The sequence below is a fragment of the Equus asinus genome, unplaced genomic scaffold (assembly GCF_041296235.1).
Source record: "Equus asinus isolate D_3611 breed Donkey unplaced genomic scaffold, EquAss-T2T_v2 contig_803, whole genome shotgun sequence".
Taxonomy (NCBI): domain Eukaryota; kingdom Metazoa; phylum Chordata; class Mammalia; order Perissodactyla; family Equidae; genus Equus; species Equus asinus.
In genome coordinates, this window is record NW_027225520.1 from 1900363 (window position 1) to 1912620 (window position 12258).

At 37.7% G+C, this 12258-nt stretch overlaps 1 protein-coding gene and 1 long non-coding RNA gene across 3 annotated transcripts in view; one reads left to right on the forward strand and one right to left on the reverse strand.

Annotated features, from left to right (window-relative positions):
• LOC139044373 (uncharacterized) overlaps window positions 1-12258 on the forward strand; it is a 49703-nt gene that overhangs the window by 7236 nt on the left and 30209 nt on the right. The gene's annotated exons all lie outside the window — the stretch shown is intronic.
• Window positions 1-12258, reverse strand: part of LOC139044369 (centromere-associated protein E-like) — a 75377-nt gene that overhangs the window by 891 nt on the left and 62228 nt on the right. Inside the window, exons 33-36 of the mRNA XM_070503833.1 lie at window positions 6449-6561; window positions 4744-4841; window positions 2945-3128; window positions 970-1256 (exon numbers count right to left, since the gene is read on the reverse strand). Coding sequence (XP_070359934.1) covers window positions 970-1256; window positions 2945-3128; window positions 4744-4841; window positions 6449-6561 — 682 coding nt within the window. The remainder of the gene's footprint in view (window positions 1-969; window positions 1257-2944; window positions 3129-4743; window positions 4842-6448; window positions 6562-12258) is intronic.

The following is a 12258-nucleotide window of genomic DNA, read 5'->3' on the forward strand; positions in this document are numbered from 1 at the left end:
ACAGTTTACCTTACAGCTGAGGTAATGTTTTCAAATTGATAACCCATTATGTTCTCCTGCTGTTCTTTAACATCTTTCAACGGCTTCCTCTAGCATGCTCCCAGGATGAAGTAAAAATTCCTCTCCACAACCCACAAAGTCCTGCGCATCTGGCTCTTCTCTCTCTGGCTTCACCGACTTCACCCAGAGGAACCTGTGTGCACTGCGCTCTGGCCACACGTGGTTTTCCAACCCTTCCCCTGGTTACGGTCTCTCCCAGCTGGGCCGACCCTGTTCCCTCTGCCTGAATCGCCTTCCCCTCCCCTCTTTGTTAAGCTAACTCACCTTAACCTGTTAGATCTCAGTCCCCTTCTTCAAGGAAGACTTCCTTATGTTCCTAAAACAACCTATTAAAAACTCATAGGCTTTTGAACTCTAGAACTGTACCTTTTTTGACTACTTGATCACCGTCTATACCCACTAGACTGTGAACTCCAGGAAGGCAGGGGCCATATCTGGTTTGGTTATCAATGTACCATCAGGGTGCAATATGTGACACATAGGTGGAGACCAAAAATTTCTGTTCATTGAATGAATATGTAAATGATATAAGTCTATGATCTGGCTTGTGTAAAATGAATATAATGCTACTGGAAATACTGGCCCATTGAATTGATAAGAAGGTCTTTTGCAGTAAAAGTAGTTATGTTTGTAGGATGGTGTCTCTCTGTGTCCTCGAGAGCTGCTTGTCTATCTGAGGGAAAAGTTGAAGGTTCAGGAGGCAGAATAAGACTTCCCTCGGGGTAAAAAGTGATTTCACTTCAGTGCTGTGCTTTGGAGAAACTTCTCACAGAGACAGCAAATGACATCTCTGCAGTGCAGCTTCTCCATGACATCTTCTCTTGTCTAAACTTGCCCTTTGGGGCCACAGGGGACAAATGAGTTCCAACCGTTATCCCGGATCCCCAAGTAACCAGTATATTTACCCACCTGGGCGGAGGCCTAGACTTGAGTTATCAAAATAGCGAACTGGGTGAGGTGCTGGGAAAGACTTTGATCGGCCATCAAAAAACCAAGATTTCGGTGAGTCCTTTGGCACAGGATCTTGTAAATTCCGTTCCTTGCATTGAGAAGGCGTATGCTGTCTCTCTTGAGAAGCTGGTCCGGTCGCTTTAGGAGACTTTGGAGAATTCTCACAAGTCACTTCTTTGTGAGCTTCTCTTTTAAGAGTTCTCTCCTTCCACATTTTGACCTCATTGGAAAGATGATGATTATTGCTTAAATGTGGGGAAAAATAAAAGAGACTGTAAGACTGCTCAATTCCAGAAATATATTCATATTTACATAAAATTTTTTTTCTTAATTGTGGTAAAATATATGTGACATATAATTTACCATTTTATCATATTTACATTTTAATTTCAACCTAATGCTTCCTAAGTTTGGATTATTTCCACAGTTCAGAAAATGAAATGAGGTCAATATAAATTGAAAAATTGTACTAAATCTCCGTGATCACAGAATCTTGAAAAGTATGATATTAGGTTTCAAATGAATCAGTGATGTCGTCCAGCATGGTTTATCTACTGATACTCTGTGGCAATAATTTGATAAGTTAGTCTTCTGGATGGATGAATCTTTAATGTACCTTTGTTATTTTAAAAGATATATTACACTGTGCTTTTCTGGATTACTTATAGTGTTGCTTCCCACAGGAAATGCTGCCTGCATTTATTCACTCCTTCAGAGAAGCCTGGGAAGCAATCCTAGGCCCTGCTCTCCTTTCTTTGATCAGTCAGCCAAGTGTGTTGATACAACCTCACACTTTTGGGTTCCCCCCCATTCTGCTCTAGCAGCTAGAGACGCCGTATGAGCTCATTAGGCCCCAGCTTAAAATCCTCCAGTGGTGGTAATCCTCCCGTTACATTTAGGAGACCACCCCAGCTGCCTCAGAATGACCTGCAATGTGTAATCTGGACCAGTGGCCTCTGGCATCGCATCTTGCACTTACTCTGCCTCATTCTGTATGCTCTGGCCACACTGCATGTCTTTCTGTTCCACTTTCCTCTTTGACTCAAAGCCTGTGCACATGCTGTTCCCTCAGCCTAGAAGGCTTAGCCATCTCTACTGTCATCAAGCCTAACTGCTACTCATTTTCAGATCTACTCTTACATATTAGTTTCTTGATCACCGCCCCTCCCCACATCTAGATAAGGTCTGATCCCTCTGTTGGACCCTTTCATAATGTCCTGTTTGCTTTTTTTGTTGTTTAATAGCCTCACACAGAACAGTAGCTATTTGCATATTTATTTAATGCCTATTTTTCTTCTATTGCATCATTAGTAAAGATTAGCACAAGATTCTAATCTTTGGTAGAAGCCAATTAATTAAATTTTTTACAACTGTTTATAAAGGTTAATGGGCTACAATAATGGACCTGAGGGATTCTCCTTTGAGTAAAGCCTCACTGACTTGGGCATATTTGTGGCATATTTAAGCTCCCCTCAAAGATCTTGGTTTACTTTTTGGTTCTTGGCTTAGTTAAAAACAGGCTTAGCTAAAATCAGTTGATGGGCCAGCCCTGTGGCCTAGTGGTTAAGTTCCGGGCACTCCACTTTGGCAGCCTGGGTTTGGTTCTCGAGTGTGGACCCACATCACTCTGTTAGTGGCCATGCTGTGCTGGCAGCCCACATACTAAAAATAGAGGAAGATTGGCATGTTAGCTCAGGGCGAATCTTCCTCAGGAAAAAAAAAAGGTCAGTTGATGGATAGCAAACCTCTGGAATGGTGCTACCATATTCTCATTCCTTTTCAAAAAGACACATTACATGAGCTCTAAAATTTACTTCCCCTATATGTGTGAGGGGTTGCCCACTGCAAAAAATATATATGCATGTGTAGGCATCATCCTCTCCCACACATACCACCATAAGCATAATTCCTGTATCAGGTAAGCAGATCTTACCTTAACATTTCATTCCTTTGCTTTGTTAACTGTTCATTTTGCTGCTTTAACTTAGAAATTTCCTTTTCTAGCCGTATATATTCACTTTTCAAAATAAGAGCTTTTGTGCTTTGTACAATGCCGCTGCCACCCCCACAGGTTAAGGGTTTCCTTGAAGGCTGAGAATCAGTATGTTCTGATATCACTGTGGGAGGCAAACACACAGACAGGTGATAATTTTAATTATCTCCAAAGTTCACAATAAAGGAAACATTAGTAAGTTCAATAAATCACTATAAAAAACAAAACATCTCAGCACCATCTCCCTGAACGTCACCCTTGACTTCCTCCTCTTCCCTCACCTCCTATGCCAATTCCATCATGGATTCTAAGTATCTGCGGAACCCCTGCTTCTCTCCACCCACTATCTCCACCACCACCACCTGCTAGGATCACTCACGGTGACGGCAGCAGTCGGAGCTGCCCTTCACTGTCTACTCTCGACGCCAGTGGGGTCCCCTGGAGGGCTGCTTCCACCACACAGCGTGTGTGGGGTCCACCCCAAGGCAGTCAATGTGCTCCCAATACTCAACACGTATTTGTTAACTAAATAAACCTTAGACTGCTATTAAAGAATATACTATCCAGTATTTTACACCATATGTGTACAAGTAATGTAAAGAACTGTTTTGTAAATTTTAGGTAAAATTGCATAAAAGTGTGAGGTGCTTAGAAAGTGGAATGATCCACTGGGTCACTGACTGTTTACAAGGGAGGGGCAAGATGAGTGTGGGGAAGACACTCAATGTCCATTTCCTTTTGAATTATTCTGAATTCAGGTACAACACGTACCTGAAAGTCACAAATTAGAAGGAATCATCCTGACCCTTCTCTAACAACAAAAGTTCTATTTTTACCCCTTGAAGTTTTCCAGGTAGGAGCTGCAATTATCCTGCAATGGACACTAGGGCAGTTCAAACTAAACAAGCACCAGACAATGCATGGACAATAATACACACAAACATCATCTTGCATTTGCCTGACATTTAGAATTTTCAGTGTGCTTTCACACACAACTTTTAGCCTGATCCTTACAAGTCTATATCCAATCTAGAAGGTCAGGCGTTCTCCTCATGATTTCACAGGCTGTTAAGTGAGGGCAGTCAGCTTAGAGAACTGTTCGTGACGTTATTTCGATGCTGGACCCACTACACAAAGCTGCCCCAAGTACTGTTCAGCATTCTCTCTTTTCAAATGAAACATAAGAGACAGAAATATGGGAAAAGATACAGTTTGAGGAATGTATATGCAGAAATTTGATGATTAGATTTGAAAACTGTATCTAAGATAAGTTTCAAAGAGTTTGCCAGTAAGCATCAAGTCTGTATTTTCAGTACCAACAACAAGTAGGATAATATTTACTGTATACTGACTATGTTTTTACAGTGCACATGGTTAAAATCTATTAAGATATGCTTGTGTTTTATTGGGAAGGGTATGTCTACCTTGACAGGTAAGTCATTCTTGTATACTACTGAAGGTATCTTCACTAATATGTAAAGATCTGATAGTGCACAGGTTACATTCATAGTTTTTAAGAATCTATAATGGATAAATAGTTGAGATTACAGGAAACTTAAGGAGGTATCACAGGATAAATATGATCTCAATGAATTCATTTTAAAAATAGTTCTTTATAAATTAGTGATTAACAGGTTTATTCTTGACTGTCATATATATAGTAGCAGTCTTCAAAATGTGTAAGTATACTGAGAAGTAAGATGGAAAAAGATCTGGAAATATCAGCATTTTCTACTTACTTGAAGTATCTTGGGCCTGCTGATTTCGTCTAAGATTTTCTCTCAATAGCCTTATAACTTCTTTTTGATGTTCTACAGTGGCTTTTGTACAAGTAATTCTATTAAGAATAACAACAGAAATATGTAAAAGGCCAGCAACTAATTTTTAATGGAAGAATAAACAGAACTGCTGTCAAGAATTTTCTGATAAGATACATCACATTGATATGATATGCATAAGCAGCAGTAGGTAAGCCCTCACGATACCCCCTGGTATCATGCACTTTATAGCCATAAATAACACCATCAAATTGGAAGTGTTCTGTTTGGCTGCAGGGGCAATTTTTTTTTAACATTGAGAAACCAATTCTTTTAAAATTTCTGAAAGCCCAATAGGTATCATTAACTGGATATTGAGCAAAATTACATTCAGGGGCACCATAAAACAAATAATTGGGTTGTTATCATGAGGTCCTAGAAACCTCTTGAAGGTACAACAATTAGCAAAGCGTAAAACCAAAAGCACCTTCCTGTATATACTGTAAGGAAAGCACACTCGACTGCAGCTCTGATCTGAGGTGACACAGTCAGAGGTCACAGTCTGCTCATTGCACCCAGGAGAAAAAGACATTCTGTTAATTATTTGCTTGAGTGTTAATTGGCAATGCTAAATTATGAGACTTTCTGCCTTTCTTAGAGACTGAAAGTATCTGCTGATTCTATTCTATATAAAATTGCTTTGCATTTATTTAAAAAATTTTTTTTCTTTTGAGGAAGATTAGCTAGCCCTGAGCTAACATCTGCCACCAATCCTCTTTTTGCTGAGGAGGACTGGCCCTGAGCTAACATCGGTGCCCATCTTCCTCTACTTTATATGTGGGATGCCTACCACAGCATGGCTTGACAGGTGATGTGTAGGTCCACACCTAGGATGGTGAACCCTGGGCCACCGAAGCGGAATGTGCAAACTTAACCACCGTGCCACTGGGCTGGCCACTAAAATTGCCTTTTTAATGATGCTCCACTAAAACCAACAGTCCTATCAATAGAAGGCTGGTTAGAATGCATGAAGATTCAGAGTGCGACTTTTTGGGCAAAATTAGATATCATCATTAAACATTTATTAAACATTTACAGGAAGAATAAAAAGTGTGAGGAGTCAGAGGTGACATATTAATAAGTGGCAACATTATATTTCTAATTCAGTTTCCTTGACTCTCTGTTTAATGTTCTTTTCATTATGCTATACCACAAAGAACTTTAGGCATGCTATTGTATATGGTACTATACATAAATAAATCAATAAAAAGGGAATATGCTCTTGGGCACTAAGTACTACAATTTAAAAGGAAATAAAACCTTACACAAAAATACAATAGGAAGAACAAATGAAATTAAGAGAACCAACAGAAACCTTAGACAAACTGCTAAAAACACACACACGTTCTTAATATTCACTTTCAAACAAAAAAGGCCATTTTTAAGCTGTTCCTATATGATTGAACAAGAAGTATCCAAAGACATAGTATGTCAGTAATTGATCAGAATTGTGCTTGTTTTCAAAACCTTTGCATACATAATGAGAATTTAATAACTTTAAAATCTGTAGATGTTTGTATTTATTTTATAAAAAGCAATAACAATATCTTAATATATTTTAAATTTATACAGTTTAGAAAGGAAGTTTAAGCTACTAAAGTCATATTCAATTAAGACAAAGACATACTCCTTTTCAAACTCCTTGGCATTTCTCATCTTCTCTAGGTCTATTTTCACCAGCTTTGTTTTGAGCTCTTCAATTTCTTCTTTATAGGGCTTAGCTCCTAAAGCAACTTTGTCCTAAAGGTTTTAGAGAAAAGAGAAATAAAGTAATTTTAGAGCAGTTTCAAAGACTTGTTAACTACCTAATATAGTAGGAACATTTTAAAACAGCAAACTCCAAACATATGAAAAGGAGGAAAGGCACAAATTTTAACCCTAAAATGAGTAACAAATAGATATTTGATGTGAAGTACATGTGAAGCTATTGGAAGCTAATGTGTAATTAGAAAACCTATGACTTCTATTTCTTAAAACAAATATTTTTCCCAATTAAAAAACAATATACTTAAACAAAATGAAACAGAAAGGTTGAAACGAATGAAATGGGTAGATAAAGGTAAATCAGGAAAATAAGACAAGAGATGAACAGTAATATAAATATCAAAGTAGAACTGAATTCAAGGCACAAAATATTATATAACATTATTGGGGATATTCTGTACTCAAGGTTGGTTCAATCTAGCCATACATCTACTTCGACTCAGAAAAAAAATCAGTCATATATACATACAAACATATACAAAAATCTTTTTTAATAAATAGGTTTAACTTTTTAGAGCAATTTTAGGTTTATAGACAAATTGAGCAGAGTACATAGAGTCCCGGTAATACCCGTGTCCTCCCCTAGTTTCTCCTATTATTAACATCTTAGTGTGGTATGATTGTTACAAATGATGAGCCAATATCGATACATTATTAACTGACGTTCACAGTTTACATTAGAGTCTATTGTTTGCATTGTATAGTCCATGGGTTTTGACAAATGTATGACACGTGTTCATCATCACTGTATCATGCAGAATAGTTTCACTGCCCTAAAAATCTCCTGTGCTCCACTTATCCATCCCTCCACCCTCCCCCAGAACCCTTAGTAATCATTGATCTTTTCCTGTTCGCCTAGTTTTGCCTCTTCCAGAATGTCATACAGTATGCAGTGTTTTTAGATGGGCTTTTTAAAATTAGCAATGTGCATTTAAGGTTCCTCCATGTCTTTTGTGGCTTGATGGCTCATTTCTTATTATTGCTGAATAAATCATTCATTTCTTTTATTGCTGTTACCACAGCCATACTATGGATTACTATTATATATTGAATACAAAAATAAACCATCTAAATAGGGACCCAGAGAGCTCTTCATTCCTCTAGGCGTTACCCCCAGTGCCTATAAAAACATTTGCACACACACGTAGTTAGCAAAGACTAAAAAGATGCAAGCTTCCATAGCTGAGATGCTCAGCTTAAGGAGGTTGCTGACTAGGTCAGATAAGCCCATTCTGGGAGGAGCCCAGTATTTGCTCAGTCATGGCACCAGTAAAATACCCTGGCTTTCTGGACCAGATGCTGATATCAGGGACTCCTTGAGCATATGACTGGCTGGAGTGGTGTCAGTTTTGTAAGAAACTGCCAAACTCTCTTCTAAAGTGGCTACTGTACCACTTGCATTCCCACCAGCAGTGAGCAAGAGCTCCTGGCCCCACTCCTTGCCAGCATTTAGTGTAGTCAGTGTTCCGGATTTTGGCCATTATATTTTGAGATACAGTGGATGTACAGTGGTATCTCATTGTTTTTTAATTTGCAATTTTCTAATGACATATGATGTGGAGCATCTTTTCATATGCTTATTTGCCATGTGTGTATCTTCTCTGGTGAAGTGTCTGTTCAGATCCATTGCCTATTTTTAAATCAGGCTGTTTGCTTTCTAATTATTGAGTTTTAAGAGTTCTTTGTATATTTTGGATAACAGTTCTTGAAAGATATGTGTTTTGCAAAGATTTTCTTCCAGTCTGTGGCTTGTCTTTCATAGGGCAAACATTTTTAATTTAAATGAAGTCCAGTTTATCAATTTTTTTCCTTCATAGATTATGCTTTTGGTGTTGTATGTAAAAAAATGTCAATGCCAAACCCAAGGTCACCTCGATTTTCTCCTACGTTATCTTCTAGGCATTTTCTAGTTTTGTGTTTTAGATTTAGGTTACAATCAATTGAGTTAATTTTTGTGAAAGGTGCCCAGTTGTTCAGCACCGCTAGTTGATAAGACTACCCTTTTCCATTGAATTGCCTTTGCTCTTTTGTCAAAGATGAACTGACTATATTTGTGTGTATATATTTCTGGGCTCTCTATTTTGTTCCATTGATCTATTTGTATACATTTTGATTTAAAAGTTCAAAGAACTCTAAAAATATTTATTCATTTATGACACCTAAAAGAAAATTTCAATATATTCTAAAAATGGAGAAATTGCAGTAATTTTTTTGCCACAATATAATGAAATAAATTAGTCATATATAACAGTTTTAAAACAATTCTTGAGTAAAAGAAATTGAAATTGGAAATACTCTCTTAGAAATGAAAGACAGTGAGAATTCCTTATTTCAAACACATGACGTGTGCCCAAGCTGCACTCAGAAGCGCTGACAGCCTTAAACATCCTCTAGCCGCCTGAGGAGTCTGAGCGCCTGTGTTCTCAGTGAACAGCACCTGCTCATCCTATTTTAGATGGAGTCTGCTGAGAAACTTTCTTTGCTCTACCAGAAAAAGAATTCCTTTGAGATTCTGATTTGAATTACATTAACTTTAGAAATTAATTTGGGAAAAACTGATGGTTGTACAGTATTTAGGTTACAACCTAGGAAATGGCATATTTCTTATTTTAAACCACATGCTCTCCTATATTTCCTTTTAGAGTTTTGTTGTTCTTTTCATATATGTTGCCTCATTTTTTGTTAAGGTTAGTCACTTGAGCATTTTATATTTTGTGCCAGTTATAAATAAGATCTTTTTTTCCCACTGTGCAGGATGTCCCTAAAGTACTAGCACAGTTTGAATTTTTAACAAATTTACTGCTACTTGATATAAATAATTTGTAAAGATACAACAGAGGAAATGTATCAAGATTTAAACAAAACTGTTAATGAGTCATTTGTTCAAATTACTTTCTTCTATATTCACTTAATAAACCCTACATTATATTGGACAGCTATATCCAGGTGAATTAAAATAGTGGTGAATAGGTTAAAAGTTAATATCTTTGCATTTTACTATGCCAAATCTCGAGTTAAATATACTGTTGCATTTTATAGAATATTTATATAAAATACAGAAACAGATTCTTAAAAATTCAAACTGTATAAAGATTTTATGGATACCCTATACTTTGCTTTCTTTCCTCATGGATGCTGTACAATGGCATACTCTATTATATTATCTAAATGGTTACTTTTAGTATGCAGGAAAGATATTCCTCTCTCCATAGACACCTGTACCAATCTATACTGAGTGTGGAGAAATTTGTCGCTTACTCCCTTTTTCTTGAAACACTAGCTTCACTTATATGAAGAAACTGGAACCACTCTGTTGCCCAGACCCCCTTTTCTTTTTCACTCACTGGCTGCTCCATCTCAGTATCATTTGGTTACTCCACATCTCCTCTCCATTATGCTTATGCCCTCGTCCAGTCTCATGATTTTTATACGCTGATGATTCCCCAAACTTAAACCTCTCGCCTATATCTTGCTCAGACTCAGATATTCAATTGCCTAAGTCATATCTCAACTTGGGTGTCCCCAGTGGGCATTTCCAATTCAGCATGTCCAAAACTGAACTTTCCTGGTTTCAAACTTCCTCTTCTGGCAGTCTTTCCCATTTCCGTATGTAGCAACTCTATCTTCTTGGCTGCTCAGGCCAAAAACTTTGGAATCATCTCTGACTCCAAGAAATACGAGAGGTACGTGTTTGGCTTTCTCTTTGATAAATTGAATCTAAATATTTTGCAAAAAAAAAGAAATATGAGAGGAAGAGACATGTGCCACTTCTGGGCCAGAGCCTTTATGAGTACAGATTTTAAGACAATTTTTAGCTTCTCCATCTTGTCCCTTTTCTGTGAGCCTGAGCACGGACAGCTTACAACTGGGCTTTAACCATGCAGATGAAAACAGCACCAAGGAAGTGCTGGAGAAACAAGATGGGAGAAACGGGGGCCTCTGAATGACCATGTGGAAAGGAGCCACTTGCCAAGCTGGAACCCACACTTTTACGTGTGAAATAAGCTTCTGTTTTGTTTGAGCCATTGCATTTTGTGGTTCCCTTTGTTGTAGGAGCTGGCACGTCACTAACAAACACGCCTTCCTGGATTCTATTTTCAAAGGGCAGCCTTTAAAAATTTAAGTCAGACTATATCATTTTGCCAAAATCCTCTGATGACTTCCCATCTCATCCAGAATAAAACCCAAAGTGCTTACAAATAGCTTTCAAGATGCTTTATGATTTGGCTCTCTGCTACTTCTCACCTATTTCCCCTTCTATCCTTGCCCACGCTGCTCAGGAGACGCTGGCTTTCTTGCTGTTTCCTTGAATACATCTCAACTACTTCTGTGTTGTGGCCTTCGCATTTGCTACTTCTTTTGCCTAGAAGGCCCTTCCCTACCAGACAGCTCACACCATCACTTCGTCATCTTAATTGTGCGGCTCTCCTCAACTCCCCTTACAAAATCACACTCCTACTCACACCCACTCTCACCCTGCACCTATATACCTCTGTCTGGCTTAATATTTTTCCATTGCACTTCTCACCGTTTAACAAACATATATACTTGTTTATTTTCTGACTTCATGAAGCAGAATGTAAGCCTCTTCAAGGAGGCTTTATTTTTTTTCCATTGTAGTACACATGGCATCTAGAACAATGACCAACACATAGTAGGTATTCAACAAATACTTGCTGAATGAATAAAAATGTGATCATTTAGTTATTTAAAGTATTAAAAAATTACTCTCAAGGATTTTAAAGCTTTACAGTTGATTTTCTTGGTTTTTAGCTATACTAACAATTTCTAAAAACAAAATTAAGATTATTTTCTCTTGCCTCTCTGTTTCATGTCTCATTGAAAGAACCAGAATTTTTAGAACAATGTTAAATAATGAAAAGAGTAGGCATTCTTGGCTTGTTTCTAATTTTTGAATGAAGAGAAGAGACACTGGAGCAGGAACAGTGAACAAAATGCCTATTAGGATCCGACCCAAGTAGCAGAAGAGTGAGAAGTAGCTGTGGCTCAGACGAGGAAGGAAGGCTGTGATGAAGGAGGGTGCGACTTGTGTAACGGCATTCAAGCTCAAAAACATTTCAACTCTGCTCTTTCTAGAGAAAACAGGTTAGATTAAGCCCATAGGCTACCAGGTGGGACTCAATAACAGGGGATTAAGTAGAAAAAAATATAATTTTAAAATGTACTTATCTAACAGAGTATTAAATATTTAGATAAGAAGCATATTTTTTTGAAAAATAAAAAGAAAGTCTCAACAAGAAAAAAACCAACAACTCAATTAAAAAGTGGGCAAAGGATCTGAACAGAGATTTCTGCAAAGAAGATATATGGATGGCCAACAGGCTCATGAAAAGATGTTCAACATCATTAGCTATCAGGGAAATGCAAATCAAAACTACAATGAGATATCACCTCCCTCTGGTCAGAATGGCTATAATTAACAAGACAGGAAACAACAAGTGTTGGAGAGGATGTGGAGAGAAAGGAACCCTCAAACATTGCTGGTGGGAGTGCAAAGTGGTGAAGCCACTATGGAAAACAGTATGGAGATGCCTCAGAAAATTAAGAATAGATCTACCATATGATCCAGCTATCCCACTGCTGGGTATTTATCCAAAGAACTTGAAAACACAAAGGCATAAAAGATATATGCACCCCTATGTTCATCACATC